This window comes from Pundamilia nyererei, unplaced genomic scaffold (assembly GCF_000239375.1).
Source record: "Pundamilia nyererei isolate P.nyererei 1_Seehausen unplaced genomic scaffold, PunNye1.0 scaffold00081, whole genome shotgun sequence".
In the NCBI taxonomy this organism is placed as follows: Eukaryota; Metazoa; Chordata; class Actinopteri; order Cichliformes; family Cichlidae; genus Pundamilia; species Pundamilia nyererei.
This window is the reverse complement of record NW_005187482.1, coordinates 187,846-204,332: the sequence shown is the minus strand read 5'-3', so window position 1 is coordinate 204,332 and position 16,487 is coordinate 187,846. Positions and strand designations below refer to the sequence as shown.

General features: G+C 41.4%; 1 protein-coding gene across 1 annotated transcript in view; it reads right to left on the bottom strand.

Moving 5' to 3' along the window:
* The window catches only part of mei1 (meiotic double-stranded break formation protein 1), a 59,922-nt gene that overhangs the window by 10,622 nt on the left and 32,813 nt on the right, over positions 1–16,487 (bottom strand). Inside the window, exons 21-28 of the mRNA XM_005737949.1 lie at positions 15,613–15,795; positions 15,265–15,387; positions 14,521–14,710; positions 7,787–7,900; positions 6,591–6,701; positions 3,338–3,528; positions 2,925–3,009; positions 1,451–1,635 (exon numbers count right to left, since the gene is read on the bottom strand). Coding sequence (XP_005738006.1) covers positions 1,451–1,635; positions 2,925–3,009; positions 3,338–3,528; positions 6,591–6,701; positions 7,787–7,900; positions 14,521–14,710; positions 15,265–15,387; positions 15,613–15,795 — 1,182 coding nt within the window. The remainder of the gene's footprint in view (positions 1–1,450; positions 1,636–2,924; positions 3,010–3,337; positions 3,529–6,590; positions 6,702–7,786; positions 7,901–14,520; positions 14,711–15,264; positions 15,388–15,612; positions 15,796–16,487) is intronic.

Below are 16,487 nucleotides of genomic sequence, written 5' to 3'. Positions count from 1 at the left end.
ACACACACACACACACACACACACACACACACACACACACACACACACACACACACACAAAACATAATTACCACTTTTTCAACCATTACTTCAAATTTACCCTAAATGGAAACCTACCCTGAAATGTATGACTTACATCATCAAGAATTATCCAGACTCCAGAAGCGAGGCAGATTTACACCCACACAACATGAGTAATATAGTAATCTTTTACCACTGCAGATTTTACATGTGCTTCATCACACGTCCCCTGCACTATATGGGGCTTTTGTCATTTTCTCTAACTTGTGCCTTCTTGTCTCCTCTGCCTTCTTTCCCGTGACCTGAAAATCAATCTCGGTGTGCCATCATGAAGGACGTCTCAACACCTAAAATGAATCAGCAGGAGAAAGGAATGAGGAGAGAAGAAGCTTTGCTGGAGAAGTTATGATCCAGGATATGACATGTGTGTCCTATGTGGAAGTTTGTTTATGCTCGATGCAGGGAGGTGTGACAGGCAGCTGGAACACGGAGGAGGAGGATTCCACAGATAAGTACACCTTCATGCTAAACTACGGGGAAAAAAGTCTGACATCTGCACGTTACTGACACACTGAGCTGGTCTGTGCATGAAGGAAAGATGGAGGAAATGATGTGCAAGGAGGTTTAGTAAGGAAAGGAAACAAGGATGTACAAGGCAAGCAATAAGAAGGGGGCCGGTGTTGGTCTCTTGTTATCACTGATTACAACAGATGATAACAGCCTTTAGAGCGTGCCAGCAGGTAGGGGAGGGTAACGGCCTAAAGGCAATATGCATGAGCCTGATAATAGCCATTCAGCCGGCTGATAACAGGCAAACTGGATATACAGACAGACAGAGGACAGCTTATAACAGGCAGATATTATTCAATCCCTGCAATCAAGCAAGATGGCATACGACATGTTTTCCCAGTTGATTTAAAATGCAGAATATAATCCATGGAGTCAAACCCAGGAGAAAGCCACAACTCCAAACCGCTGAACCACAAGGGACCGTGATACAGAAGACATAGGTAATATATCTAACTATATAGTGAAAGTTTTAAAGTAGTAGAAAGCTTTTAATTCTGGAAACTGATTGGATTACTTCCATCAAGAAGGCTATGTGATTGGCTTGGTTTGGTCTGTTTGTTTGTCTCTTTGTTAGCAGGTTTGCTCAAAAAGTTGTGACACATTTGCAGGCAAATTTTACCACACCACCTCTAGGCTAAAGGGATTAAAATGATTTACACTCTGGATCCAGATCCAGGAATTTTGGGAGGAATTCTTTAACAATGGCAAAATTAAACGTTTGGCCAAAAACCTGTGAATCACCGTCGTAATGTTCTCAAGAAAATGTTACAAACTGAACCGGATCCAGATAGCTTTTTGTACCCATACACTCAAATCACCATATCAACACAAACATACTCATACTCAAACATGCTAATACCTGCAGAAGGAGTCCACTGAGAGCAATTGAGAGGCACTGCGCCCCTCTGGAGCCAAGTGGGTACAAAGCACCGTCTTCAACCCCAAGAGGTCTGAGCCCAACCAAGCCAGGACCAGAAGTCAGACACACAACTTCCGATGCCAGGTCAGTATCAAGCAGAGCCTGCAGCAGCCTCAGGTAGCTGACTGGGAAGAGGAAGATAGAGGAAAATTGTAAATGTCTGAAAAAGCAGAGCAAATAAAGAGAATGATGGAATGTCTAAGCAAAGGAGGGTGAAAGAAAGAGAAGGAAAATAAATGTGGAAGGCAAGGCCACAGAAGAAAGAGGTCCACAGCACAACAGAAAGCAGCGAGTGTGTGAGTAAAAACTGAAAAAGATGGTAACAATCATGGAGCAGAGGGTGCAAGAGTACAGCTGAAAGGAACTGAGAGCAATTTTTTTATAAGAGACGTGAGAGAAAGAGAGGGCAAGAAGTTAAAGATGTCAGTGCCAAGTACACAGAGAGAGAGTGCAAGGCAGAACGAAGTGAAGGAAGCTGAAGGAAGTTCAACGAGACCCAAGTAGTGATGGAGAAAAAGCGAACAACAGGGGTAAAAAGACTCCTAAAACACAGTGGAATCCAAACTTAGTGCTGCCAGCCATCTGAATCCCACTTAATGCCATGTACACTGAGATTAGAGCCCTCTGAGGGAGAGAGGACTCAATTAGTGGCAGAAGAAAAGAGGGAGGAGAGACAGGCCAAAGAGATAGAGAGAAACGGGAAGAGTTGGAAATATACGGGCAGGCTGGGAAGAAGCATAGGGGAGATAAAAACTGAGAGAAAGACAGAGAAAGGACGCTGAGTGACTAGAAAGAGAGAGAGAGAGGCAGGCAGAGGGAGGGAGCCAATACATCACAGCAACTCTGACAGGCCACTTATCCAGCTGACAGACAGAGATGCAGGAGCAGCAGGGATGATCTGTCTCCCAGTGCAGCAGTGGGATTGGGGCCACTTAATATAATGAAAGTGTGTGAAATGCATGGTTTGGTTAGCTCCACTGAGGATAACACATTGACTTTACGTATGTACATGTAAACCAAGCAAAGGTGGACCCCATTAGTACCCTCTGGTTTGCACAGTATATGCACAGATGTTACATTAATCAGGGATGCCTAATGCTACTCATATGAACACAGGTATCTTGGTCTTATGGACCTCCCGATGTTTTCATAATTGCGTTGGACAGGGAAACCGAGTAGCACAAAATTCTGGAACAGATGACTCAAGACACAAATCTGGAAGAATAAAAGCAAATTGAGGAAAATAGAAAAACACCAGCCAACCACAAATGCAGAATTTTCAGCCAAGTTTCTTTTGTATTCTTGGGTCACACACTGTTGCTATAATTTCAGCGCTAATGAACTGTTTTGCCGCCGGCTGTCTGCATGGGATGAAGACTTATAAAAACAATCAGTAAAATTTGGTGTCTCTTACTCAGCAGGAGACTGTCTGTGTTTCTCTTTTGAGTAAGGAGTCGCTGCACAGCTGTGTCCAGACTCCAAGTGATGCTCTTACGGACCTTAAATAATAGAAAATGAGAGAGAGAGGGTAGAAAATAAGAGAGAGAGGGGAGGAATCAGGAATATAACAAGATTAGGACTGAAATCTTTGCGAGTTAAAATGCATTATTATCCCTGCAGTGCCGGCTGAAAGCAAAGAAGAAAGCGTGTTATTTTTGTACCACGGCCTCACTGAGATATGCATCAAGCAAATCCAATTTCTGTTTTGCATTCTGCCCCTATATCTCAATCTATACCCTACTTTACATTATGCTGTGTCTTGCCCTTGACTGTATGAAGTTGTATCGTGAAGTTGTGATAAGAGCAGAGCTGAGCTGTTGTGTGTACCTGAGTGGAGTGAACACGCTGCAAGGTAATGAGGGAGGACAGGAGTAGATGGCAGCAGCACAGCAGGGCCAAAGGAGGACAGGCTGATGGAGAGAGGGATGTGGCAGAGGAAGAGGAGGAGGAGGAGGAAGAGGAGAAGACTGTCTGCAGCTGGTCCATCAGCCCGCTGTTAGAGAGCAGCATGGAGACAGCTGGGAAAGAAAAGGAACAGTGTCATCACACTTTAATGGGACGTGTGCTTCTGTTTCACTGCGCTGTACGTGGGTTTTGATAGCAGCTGGTCCTTATGACTGCAGAGTGACGTGCTGCAGCAACAGGCCCACAACAATGCAAACACCTGTGAGGTCTTTGTAACATTACTAAGTGAAAAATATGTTAAACTATACTGTTCTCTATTCATAAACACTGATATTGCTGTTTTACCATATACATGTGGGCAGGCTGAATAATTTAAACAATGTGATAATAGAACAATATGACACAAGGGCAACAAGATGCAAACAAAGCATCACCTCCAAGTGCTAAAAAAATCCCCCCAAATGAAACAATCTTAAAGTAATCATATGTTCTTTTCGCTTTGAAACAGAGTAATGTGTTCCTTCTCCTTTGCACCATCACTGAAATAGTGTCTAGCCTGAGGCTGAAACAGGTAGCTGTAAACTGATCACTAGTGATAATGAAGGCTGAATACATAGAGAGGCTGCAGGAGAAGCTGCAAAGTAGAGCGCCACAATTAATCGAACTTTAATCCCAATTTTGTCTTCCCATAATTAAATGAGCATGATCGAGCGATACTGAAAAAGCGCACTTCGCCAATAGAATGCAAAGCAAAATTAAGCGCTCCCTAAATCACGTGCCTGCATGTGCCAGTTTCCTGGAATAACACTACACCAAAAGATACACATGAATATGCAACAAAACTCAAATGTCTGGCAGAGCAGAGAGTGAAGGGCTTGTCTCTAGAATCTCTAGATCAGGTGTGGGGGAACTCCAGGCCTCAAGGGCCGGTGTCCTGCAGGTTTTAGATGTGTACTTGATCCAACACAACTGATTTAAATGGCTAAATTACCTCCTCAACATGTCTTGAAGTTCTTTAGAACTAATCATGTGATTCAGGTGTTGACCCAGGGGGATGTCTAAAACCTGCAGGACAGAACTTATTCAACTGAACTGTCCGAAAAAATACTACAGACTCAAATCGTTTGATTTTTATTTGTAAAACACCAAATCACAACAACAGTGACCTTAAAGCACTTTATATAATAAGGTAAGAACTCTAGAATAAGAAAGAGAAAACCCAGCAATCAGAAACCCCTTATGAGCAAGCACTTGGCGATAGTGGGAAGGAAAATCTCCCTTTTAACAGGAAGAAACCTCCAACAGAACCAGATAAAGGGAAGGGCAGTCATCTACTGCAAAAAAACTGCAGTATATTGAGGCATGAAACCCAAGAAAGCTACATCGTGGTTGCTAACGTAAGTCATCCAACATGAATTCAGGCATCCATAAAAGTGCAGCTGCGCATGCATCCAGCTCACAAAGACGCACTGAAATCACAAATGCAATCGCACTCCACGTGCAGTAAAGACAGTGAATTACGAACACTTCAGGAAAATGGTCAACACACCGGACAAAAGATATGTCACCCCCTCGCACAATTATTCCAAAGTGGCAACACCTGTGCTGTATGCAAACCTTGGAGGGAAAATAAAGCCGTCGAGTACTTTGCTAGGGGTTTTATTGACAACCTTTTTATTTTGCTTCTAGAGATGCACTTAGACCAGGTGAACAAACACCTTATTTGTCTGCAAAGATGAATTTACGGATTAATTAACAGGAACAGAACACAAAATAAAGGTGCCCTCTTGCTCTGCAGGCCATTTTCTTTTTAAATCTATTTTACTTTTTTCAAAGGGGTGCACTGTATTTAGGTGAATGAGGACAAATTTTATTTTGATGCAAAGATCTGTACATATATGGAAACGTAATATCAGCGTTCTGTTTACGTGAAAGTGCAATAAAAACACATTTATCAATAAAATCAATGAATAATCTGACAAATAATGTGGATCTCCGTACTGATGAAAATAATTGTTGTCCATAATCACGGAGCCTTACTGCAAATGAATGCCACTGACATTATTAGCTTTGCTTCCCAATGGTAACCCTTCTGTCTGACCTCCAAGTTAACCAGAGAAGTTGGTGTACTGGTTAGCACTGTTGCCTCACAGAAGGCATATTTCTGGGTCAAACCACAGTTGGAGTCTTTCTGTGTTCCTGCGTGGGTTCTCTCCAGCCACTCCGGTTTCCTCCCACAGTCCACACATACAGTATGCATGCTAAGTTAATTTGCAATCCTAAATTGGCCATAGATGTTAGGTGGATAAAGTGCTTTAATTGTAAAAAATAGAGCAATGTTTGAGTAAAATGAGACTTATAGAATAAACACTTTGAGCACTCAGCATGACTAGAAAAGAATACCCTGTAACTGATCAAATAAATGTCTGTGATAAGGGCAGTGTAACTGAAGGCATACTTTTGTCTGTTGTGAAAAATATTCAAGTATTAATTTCTCAAGCTCTTTAGTACCTGATACTTTTGTGTTCTGGCTCATTGACTGATTGAGCGACTTTGGTTTTAAAGAGAGATTTCTAATAATAAAAGCTTTAGTGAAACTCTCTTGGAAAAACCCCCTTATGTTATCATACATCTTCCAGCTGCACCTAATTACTGATTTTGTTCGTCTATATGTGGATTTATGTGAGATTTCTTACCTTAGAAACCTACATGTTGCCATGGCGGTAAGTGCTATTTGTGTTTGGACGTGTGGTTTAGTCTGTGTGTTACAGGTATTTAGCTGTAGCAAGGCGACGACACGAGTCTGCCAGTCATTGCTTTTGTGCAAATGTGCGACAAGCTCACAGACTTGACACCGTAACAAAAGACAAGAGCCAAAGACAATGTCCACGACCGAGCCAAAGCCTGTGTACCATTTGTAGTGCAGGTGTGAGCTTTTACGGTTATTATTTGCTTTGTGCCTCAGTACAACGTGCATCAAGGTCAGCCTCTCGCTTCTCTCGAACAGGCGAGTGGGGAGCGAAATGAAAAGACAGCAAGAGGTGAGAGAAACATACTGAGACAGAGGGTGAAGAGGCTGCGTGTGTGAAAGGTGTGACGTTAAGAGAAGGAGTGAATAAAAGGCACAGAGACCATGCAGAGTGTAACTAAAAGTGGCAGTAAGAACGTGTCTAACCTCTGTCAGTGCAGTGTGCAGGGGACAGGCTCAGGCAGCAGTACAGGTAGCTGATGGCAGGCAGCAGGCTCTCTGTTTTTATAGGCTTCAACCTCCCTGCTATGTTACTCACTGACTCACACACACACACACACACACATAAACACACGGGCATTATTTCTGGGAAATATACCTTTACTGCACAGCTGACCCTAAATGTAATGTAAAATATAGTCGAGTATCCAACAATTTTCTCACTCTTTCATCTATGATTTTATCTGCGGTGCTCTCAAGGATTTTATACAGAGGCATTCAAATGTGATGTAGCAGATCAAATGTAACATTGTGGGCTTTGTCATTTATTGCATGTCGTGGTGCGTCAACAGTGAAAATGCCTGATCAAAACATTCATGATGCCAAAACCATTGCAATATATAGAGGTTTAGTATAGCAGTATATCATTATTAAAGAACAACAAGACAAGATCCAAGAGTAACAGTTATCTTAAAGATCATGATAGGATATTTTTTAAATAAAAAAAGAAAGTGTGCTTGCAATACTCTAAAGAAACCATAGGGTTACTAGCACCCTTATTTGAGAAACGCTGCAAAAGACAGTGGGCTGAAATATACAACTTACAACTGAGGATGAGGCTCCAAATATGCAGTAAAAAGAAAAACGTGGTAAGCCACAGAGGGATGAGTGTTGCTGACATAAAGACGAAAAGCAAAGCAAATTAGACCCTTGCAACAGGCATGGAGTTATGAGTTACCGTCTAGTAAAGTTCAGTGCAGCATTTTGATCTGCAGATCAGCAGAAAACGCTCCTCTGAGTATGTTTGTGAGGATGGTATTAAATCAAAGGTGAGTGAGGAGTAATTGAAATACAGATGAATGCAGAAGAGGAAAAAAACAGGACAACATTGTCTCTCTCGCTAGATAATTGTGTTGCTGTGTAGTAAGATGGCATGCCGGCGACGCTGTAAGAAAGGGAGATGCAGTCTCTGTGAATGACTGAGAGAGCGAGCTGACTTGTTTGCCTGCTGTCGGAGCTTTTCTTGGTATCACTGTAAGAGAAACTGTTTGCTGTAGCGATCATGTTGCTAAATCTGCCTCTTAACATAGGGGGCTTGAGCGGTTATTCGGATATTTTAGATAAATGCAGGGGAGAGAGAGCTGTGCTCAGTGTGACATGTCAGCAGCACCTTGGGGCCTCACCATGGTATAGCAGTTTGAAGTGCACTCCTTCCATATTACTGTAATGGGGAGATGAAGGTGGATCATTGGCCTGCGTCACACAAAGCAGCTTCAGCACCAGAGGGAGTGAGTTCACTGCTCCATAAAAACAGACACAAACAAAAACAAAGGTAAGACAGAGGATGGAGTGTGACAGAGCGAGAGATGAGAATGACAATGAATTAGCATTTTCTCTCAAGTCATTACTTTAGTCTGGAACCTGTTGTGCACATCATTTGTCAACAAAGCCAACACAGAGGATGTGGTCCAAACATGCACTCTATAGGATGAAGGATTTCTTGCATTCACTTGTGGTTTTTATGAAGTTTGGTTTCCCTAAGAGGGATTTCTGGAGCTAACACAAGTCATCGTGAAGAGAAAGGAACCGGGAGGAAATGACCACATCTTACTCAGAATGATTAAAAATGACCACACACACACTTTAGAAACCAATATTAGGTGTCTAGATATAGCTAGGATAAATGGTGGCATAAGAGGGTGGAGAAAAAGGACTAGAGGGGACAGGAGACAAAGGGCAAGGGGACTTTAACTGGAAAGAAACTTCAGGCTGAACAGTCATCTACATTCCCCTTTCACTGCTGTATTGCATAACATTAAAATATCTCCCCTTTGGGATGCCGCCGCACTGAAGCTAATATAAAGTATATATTAATGCAAATTACAGTGGGCTGAATTGGAACATGTGGAGGGATAACAGGCTGTAATTCCCTCAGGGCCCGGGATGAGCAGAAAGCAGGCAGAGGCTAACCACAGCAACAGTTTCTGAATCCCCAGCTGGCACGCTGCTGTTGTGCCCTTCAGCTGTGCTCATTAACCTGGGCAAGTACACAGACGTAATAACACCATACGGCAGACACCTATAACAAAAAAATACATTATTTGCACATTTGCATTCTTTTGTTCTTTTTTTCATTGTTACAAACCTTCAATTTCAGCATTTATGTCATGGTTTTATGGTTCTAATAAAGATACAGCAGCCTTCTGAAAACAAGTGAGGCTCAGATGCTAGTTTAGGCAGTCCACTCAAGCTAATTTATACCCGCGTGACATGCTACACTCTCCTCAAATTCTGTTTAAGATGTAAATGTCTCATCTCTCCCTCCAACATCTCAGTGTCTGCACTGCTGCCTGCAGTTTGACCCCTCCACCACCCCTGCATCCACCTGCAGGTTCCAGCAGGAGATTTTTTTTAAACTATTTACTGTGTTTCACCAGGAAGATAACAGAGATCAAATCTCTTTCACCAGAGATCTAGCCAAGGCAGCAGTCATACAAGCTCATAACATATCAAAATATGCAACACACGCTCTATGCTTTCGATGAGCTCCCAGCGCAGAGCCCAACATGCAGCTATATTAAAAATTCAAATGTGAACTGATCGAGTGAAATGGTAATAACGACCAATTCTACATATATAACTGTTTAATGTAAATTAAGTCAACAGAGAAGAGCCAAAAATACGTTTTTCCTAAATTTCCTTTGTTGGCTCCACAAGCAAATCCAAAAGCTAACGAATGGCTGTACACATCCATCATAAAATGAACAAATTCAGAGATGAAATAAACATGTTTACAGCCTGGTAAACAAAATGTTGTAGCTGGTATAGCTAATGAATGTTCAGACATTGCCAGCTTTAGCCAGTCACTGTCTACTGTCCTTTAACTCCACAAACTGTAGTCAGTGAAGTGGACCTCTCCACCGTGTTTTTGGTTCGCTTTGGAGTATTTTTAATACAATAATCTGACAAATAATTTGAACTGAAGACAGTTACAGTTCATCCAAGAGGTTTATATGGCAGTTTTGGTGAGTGATTTGTAGTTTTAAATAATCTGGTGTCTGTGGCTATGCTAGCATTATCTGATTAGCATTCCAGAGAGTTAAGGTGGCTCCCACCATAAGACTTCAACCTGAAGAGTGCACAAACTGATGGGTGGCATCATGATGGCTACGTCCATCTACTAAATACAGTCTATGAGCAAAACAAGTGAAGTGAAATTGTCTGACCTAATCTGACTGTGTCCAGTTACACCCCAGTTTATGGTATCTCACCTTCCACTGCCTGGTCGAGGAATTCATTTTACGAGAGGTTTTTTCCTTCCAGCATTAATCAGAGGCGACGGAGACTTTTTCTTGCCATTTTAATCCAATTCAAAACCAACCATATTTTAGGAGGCTTTGTTATTCCAGTTCACTTAAAATGAGATTTATATGGCAGGTTGGTTATAAGAAATAGCACTGCACTTAAACTGAGCACTGTTTCCAGCTGCTGTTAAGTCATATTTTAGGATATACCAAGCCTCATTCGACTGCCACAAATTTTTCTTTAATTTAAATGAATTCAAGTCAATATAATCTTTGTGCCCATGTTTGCTCTGCAATAAATGTTCTTATCTGAACAGCTGTGCTTTTCTGCAAATGTACTAATTTGAAAAAGAAGAAAAAACACAATTATCATTAAACAGCTCTTCTGCTATCTCTGAATGTCACTATAACAATCGTTTAAAGCAGAAAGAAAATGCTGCCAGAGAAAATGGACTCGCAAACGTAAATCAGCGCAGGTATCCTTTCAAAAGTTGCTTTCCATATTTGAGAATAATTAGCCTAAGTGCTTTCCATTATATCGCACAAGACATTGTGCCAAATGCTCCAATTAATCCGTGTACATTACTTAATAGATGTTTTATTATGGTATATGCCAACTGTTATTTTTAACCCCCAGTAAAACATCTTGGCACGCTCACGTCACGGTTATGGAGCAAAAGATGAATTGATTGTGAAAGTTGTTTTCCTTTAAACAAAATACAAATGCATTTTTAATATATTACTATTCTACTAGCTTCCATTAGTTTTTGATTATTTATGCCAGAAGAACTAACAACATCTGCAAACACGAAGACACATAAACTTGCTAAATTTCCCTAATTTAATTCAATTAAATTTGGTATCCTAGATACAGAAAAGCTCACCAATCAACAGCATGTAATCCTTCTTCGTTTGAGCTGTGGTGAAAAGCCTGAGTAATAAACTGTGTTAATAACTGTGGAGAGACAATAAATCAAAAATAGCTCTTTTTAATCAAAAATCTTTTTTCTTTTCAAGTCAAAATGATGAGAAGGGCATCTCAAACCAAACAGCTCAGGTGTGGCTGCTGCTGCTTCACTTGGATAAATCTTCCAGTGTCTGCTGTGTGGGGAGAAAAAACCCCCGACATGCATTTGATCTATTATGTCTCACTGTGTGGGAGCCCACTACCTCACCCTGCAGGTGGATGTGTTCCTGTGTACTGTGTGGATGAGCTTGTGCTGAGTGGGTTTGAAACAGCTGAAACTTTTATTTGCTACAAAATGTTTTCATTTGGATGACTAAGAAAGACGAACAAAACAGTGTCCCACATGATGAAACTCAAACTCTGGGGGCCGAGCTGCAACGTTTACCTCTATACATCGACTGTAACTAACCGTATCCGTGACTTAATGAGACATAAGTGAGCATGAAGCCAAATCAGCTGGCATTAATGTCGATGCGCAACGCTGAGTGGTGAATTCATTCATTCAGAATGGTGAATCACTTTATGTGTGAGAAAATTAATCTATTAGTATAGTGCTGTGTTTTGTAACCACAGAGTCATAATTATTAACACAGTTATTAAGGCATTAGCGCTCATCCCTAAATTCGGGATCAAGGTTTAAAAAACAGAGCTGAGGACACATTTTCGGTGGAAGTACACACAGAGTCTGAAAGTTGTCTGAGAGGTCACGTTGTAAAGTGAAAATTAATTTATCAATATACTTTTGAGTTTAAAAAAAAAAGACAGTAATGTGCAAAAGTCTTGATCCACCCCTCATTTCTAAATAAGTACATATATTAGAAATTATACTTATCTATCACAAATCTATCACATGGTACTTAAAAACCTCTACTTTCTTTATATTTTGCCATTTTTGGAAAAAAGGAAATAGACACAGGAATTTATTGAAACGTGCAAACATACATGGAAATACAGAATATAATAAAGTCTATATTTGGCATGAGCACCTTTATTCTTTGACACAGTCTGGACTCTCTTAGGCAGCTTTCTTGTCATTTCTTTAAGCAGTCTTCAGGAATAGTTGCTTCTTTGGATGTTGGCTGCCTTTTGTTCTGCTCTCTGCTTCAATAATGTTGCAGTCTGGGCTCTGGGAAGGAAAATCCATAACTGATAGTGTTCCACTGTGTGGTTTTTATCCTATCCAGGTATGCTTTTACTGCATTGGCAGTACGTTTGGGATCATTTATTATCGCTGAAAAACGAAGCCGTTGCCAATCAGATGCTTTCCAGATGGTACTGCACTATTCTGCATTCATAATTCTATAAATCTTGACCAGATCACCAGCAACACTGTATGAAATGCAGCCCCAAATCACGTCCGAGCCTCCACCCTGTTTTACAGATGGCTGTAGACACTCACCATTGCACCTCTCTTGTAACTGCTGTACAGACGGATGATGATTTGTACCATAAATTTTACTTTGGATTCATCACTACATCAGACCAGTCGCCACTGATTTTCAGTCCAGTTCTTGTGTACATGGGCATATCTCAGCTTTTGTGCCTGTTTACCGTCACTATGAATAGCTTCTTGATGGCCACCAGGCTCAGGATTTGTTAGCTGTTCGTCAGACAAGATTAAACACTAGCGAGGACAGAGCCTTTCAGTCTGTGGCACCAAGGCTTTAGAACAGTCTCCCACTAAACTACATTTAGCCGATTCTGTGGACTCTTTTCAGAACCTTTTCTATTCAACAAGGCTGTTTAGATTCTTATTGCTATAACAGATTTTCTTAAAATTACCTATTTCTTAAAATTTACCTTTATTTTATTTTGTGCCTTAACTTCATTTTATATTAGCTCTGTTAGATGAATCATCTGAAGGATCAGATAAATCTCTCAGGTGCCGTGCCAGGACTTTTCCTCTTTCTAAAGGACATGCGTTTCAGATACTGCTTACCAACTGCAGATAGTTTTTTAGGTCTGCCACTTCTTCCTTTCCTCCATTTGTCCATTTTCCTCATTTTTCTCAAGGACACACTGCACACTATGCTGAGATATTGTTAGGGTCTGGGCAGGCTGTTTTCCCCTCTGTTTTCTCCTTCTGTCTCTCTCTCTTCTCTCAGACAGAGAGGTGGGCTTTACCTGTGTCTCCACCCACAGGCGAAGCCGCCACTCACGCACTTGCGCCCATTGCCTCATTACGGTACGTGGACCGGCTGAGGCAGTTGTTCTCTCAAAATTGGATCTTCCAGTTTAGTTTTTGCTGTTGTGTTTTCTGCTCAGTAATTTTCTGAGTTCGTTGTTCGTTTCCTGGTGAAGCTACTTGTGCTCTCTTGAGGAGTCTAAAGATCACAGCTGGCCATTTTCCTCTTCCACTCTAAGAGTCAGTCAGCCCCTACCTGCCCACTCTCCATTAAGCTTTCTTCACCTACCCTGGATTTCAGTCTGCCCACCTGCTACTCCTCCACGACTCAAACACAGAATCTAACAAGTGAGATCTCAGAGTTGAATAACCCTTGCACATCTCTATTGCTGCTACCTTCACTAACTACCAGTCTCCCTCTCTGCAGACCCTCTCTGGGCTCATCTGGCAGAAACACTAGCTGCCTAATTGCTCATCTGCCTGTTGTTAACTTAATTCAGTCTCTAAATAAACCTTATAAGCCTTTTATTGTTGGTCTACGTCTGCTCCCAGTGTCTAGTAATTGCAATACCATACCAGATACACTAAGTTTTTAGCTAGCAGCTCTTTGGTAATCAACTTGGTGGCAGAAAAACACTATTTTACACTAACTGTGTTAGCTTTGGCATTTTTCATAGTCAACTAAAGAAATGCAAACACTGTGGCTTTATAGCAGGCTTCTAATAATGAAGTGCCAAAAGATGCAACTGAGAAGTGGCTCTTTGCTAGGTTGTCTGTTATGTATAGACAGACCACTGGTTCATCCCTTGAGTTACAGTAGGTACTTTTTTCTGCTTGAATGATGAATGACAAACAAACAAGCATCCCTGAAAATGTTCAGGTAGTCTGACTCGTCGGCAGCAAGAAAGCAAGAAAGACAGCAAGAAATGAGGAGTGGTTTGAGACTTTTGCACAGCACACTACACGCTGACTGTTTGTGTACATACACCTTTAAATATGTATTAATAAAATAATAAATGTCTCTGCACACCGATACAATCAGCTGTTCCAACAGACAGGACACCGTTCACAGCAGAGCCTACTTAAAAACTGTTGTGCTATAAAAACAATTGGAATCACACATATTATGCTAAATGCTTTCCCTGATTGAGGCACATTAACTTTAAATGAAAGACTCCATTACTGCTTCATCGCTGCACGGCGAGTGCGCGAAGCTGCTGCCAGAGGTTTTATGCTGTGCGGTTTATCTCTGTATTTCCCAGAGAGAGCTCGCAGAAGTTTGAATTAAAACTGCTCTCTCAATTTTTTTAATCAGCTCTCCATGAAGCTGATAAAAATGTTACCTGGCACATTTTGGGGGAAAAAAGAAAAAGAAAAAAAATTTAAGTGAATTTTGTTTCATCTTTTCTATTCCGGTGCATCTATTCTCATTAATTTAAATACAATAGAGCCACAGTTACGCTGATTCCTGTACAGATTATTTTGCTCGAGGTGTTACAATATAAGCTCTGTGTTTCTTACCCTGTGCAGCGTATTCCTGTTCAAACCCATGGTCTGTGTTCACCACACTGACCCGCTGTAGGGCCTGGAGCAAGGCTGGTCTTAGCTTTGTACACAGGTTTATGTTGTAGCCTCTTTGACCTCCCAGAAGAACTTCTAGTACACCCAACACTCGCTCAGCTAGAGGAGCCTCTCTGGTGCAAACCATGTCCTGTGGTCAATTAAAAAAGTCACAACAAAGAAGGCACATCCATTTAGAATATCTCTTGGTAACAGTATTATCCCAAAGCAGTAAAGCGAATCAGTTCAATGAAGACAATTGTAGCCTAAAGAGGAATTACATATGGCAGCATGGCTCTTTCTGGGACCTCCCCACCCTTTCATGTGCATACATGAGAGCAGCAGCGAGACCCCGATACAGAACAGAGCAGACATCGGTGACTACAAATATGAAACTGATTAAGTCAGGCACAGCATGAAAAGGAGGATCTGTGGTGGAGGTGACTGGTACAGTGGCTTGTGTGGGCAGCAACTGTGGGCAGGTTAAAGAAGCTTAAACAGCATGTCCTATATGAGATCTGCAAGCTGGATATTTAGGAGGGTATGACGTGGGGCTGGCACGGAGAATTTACTCCATGCTCGATTCAAATTTTTATTCCAAACAGCTCCCTTTACAATGCAGCATTCAGCTGCATAAAAATGTGTTCATTTGAATATAGCAAAGTCATTAACTCTGAACTCTTATTCAAGGTCTCTGGCTCTCACCAGGAGGGTCAGTATGACAGCTGGGTACTTCTCCATCACAGACAGCAGCTCCATGGTTTCTGTGTCTGTCTTCTGATCCGACCTCTCATCTGCACGGCTTTCTTTCTCCTCCTGTGTGTCTGCCTGTAAGACCAGATGAAACCCAGCCACCTTTTCATCAACTCTGACTTACCAGAGTTGAAGGGAATTCAGGAAAACACACCCCAATGTGTCTCTAAGACTTGCTCTGTCAGAGTGAAACTAATTAGTGAAAGTTGCCGGAGTGAAAGAAGCAAATTGAGTTCAGTAAAATCACTGAATTATTCAGAAATACTTGCTGGGATACAGTTTAAGCAGATGTCTCATTACCGGGGTAGGCCCTGTGTTTGTGTCCTGTTCCTTGGTCAACCACAGCTCCAAGACCACGGCGGCAAATTTCTCTGCCAGCTCTGGGTATCGACACATGAAGTGGATCAGCGCAGGATGGTGAAAGTAGAGCGAAGAGAAGCTTTGGCAGGAGGAGAGTGCCTTGCTGATGCAATTCAAAGAAGCCTTGAATAACATGGTGAAGAAAGATTGATGAAGTCAAAGTACTCTCTTTGAGTTGAGTGTACACATCCAAGTTAAAAACTTGCAATTTTGAAAATAATTTTCTTCACAATCTGGAGGAGGATCTCTTTTGAAACCCTACTGAGGCAGAGCCCTTAGACAGAGGAGCAACTCTTCTGTAATCTATTTTTATTCACAGTCAATGTAAGGTATATAATATTGAATAGTCTCAGAGAGGCCGCGTAATACTCTGTGAAATAAAGAAGGGCGCATTTTTCATGTTTTTTTCTTCTGTGATGCTCAACTATAGTTAAAATTCTTTGCTGGTGAATTCTCTACAGCACAATATAGATTTTGTATCAAGAGATGAACATGAGCAGTCAAGCTCTGACTCTAAGTATTTCTAAGCCTGCTCAAAAATGGTTTCCATATTCAATCATGAAAAAGAAAAAAGAAAAAGTAGCATCAGCTCCGTACGCGCCGCTCTTTCGTCTGTGCACGGGGAAAAAAATTCTGAACACGTTCAAACTGATGAGATCCTGACACATTAATATGGCATTGCTTGTCAGTACACCTATCTCAACCTTCAATCTGTTTCAGATTGTTAGACTGATTTACTGAACACAAAATTTAAAAAAAAAACATTTTTCTCAAACCCAGGCAGACGTGTCTTCGCTGTCAGCGTGTTTTGGCAT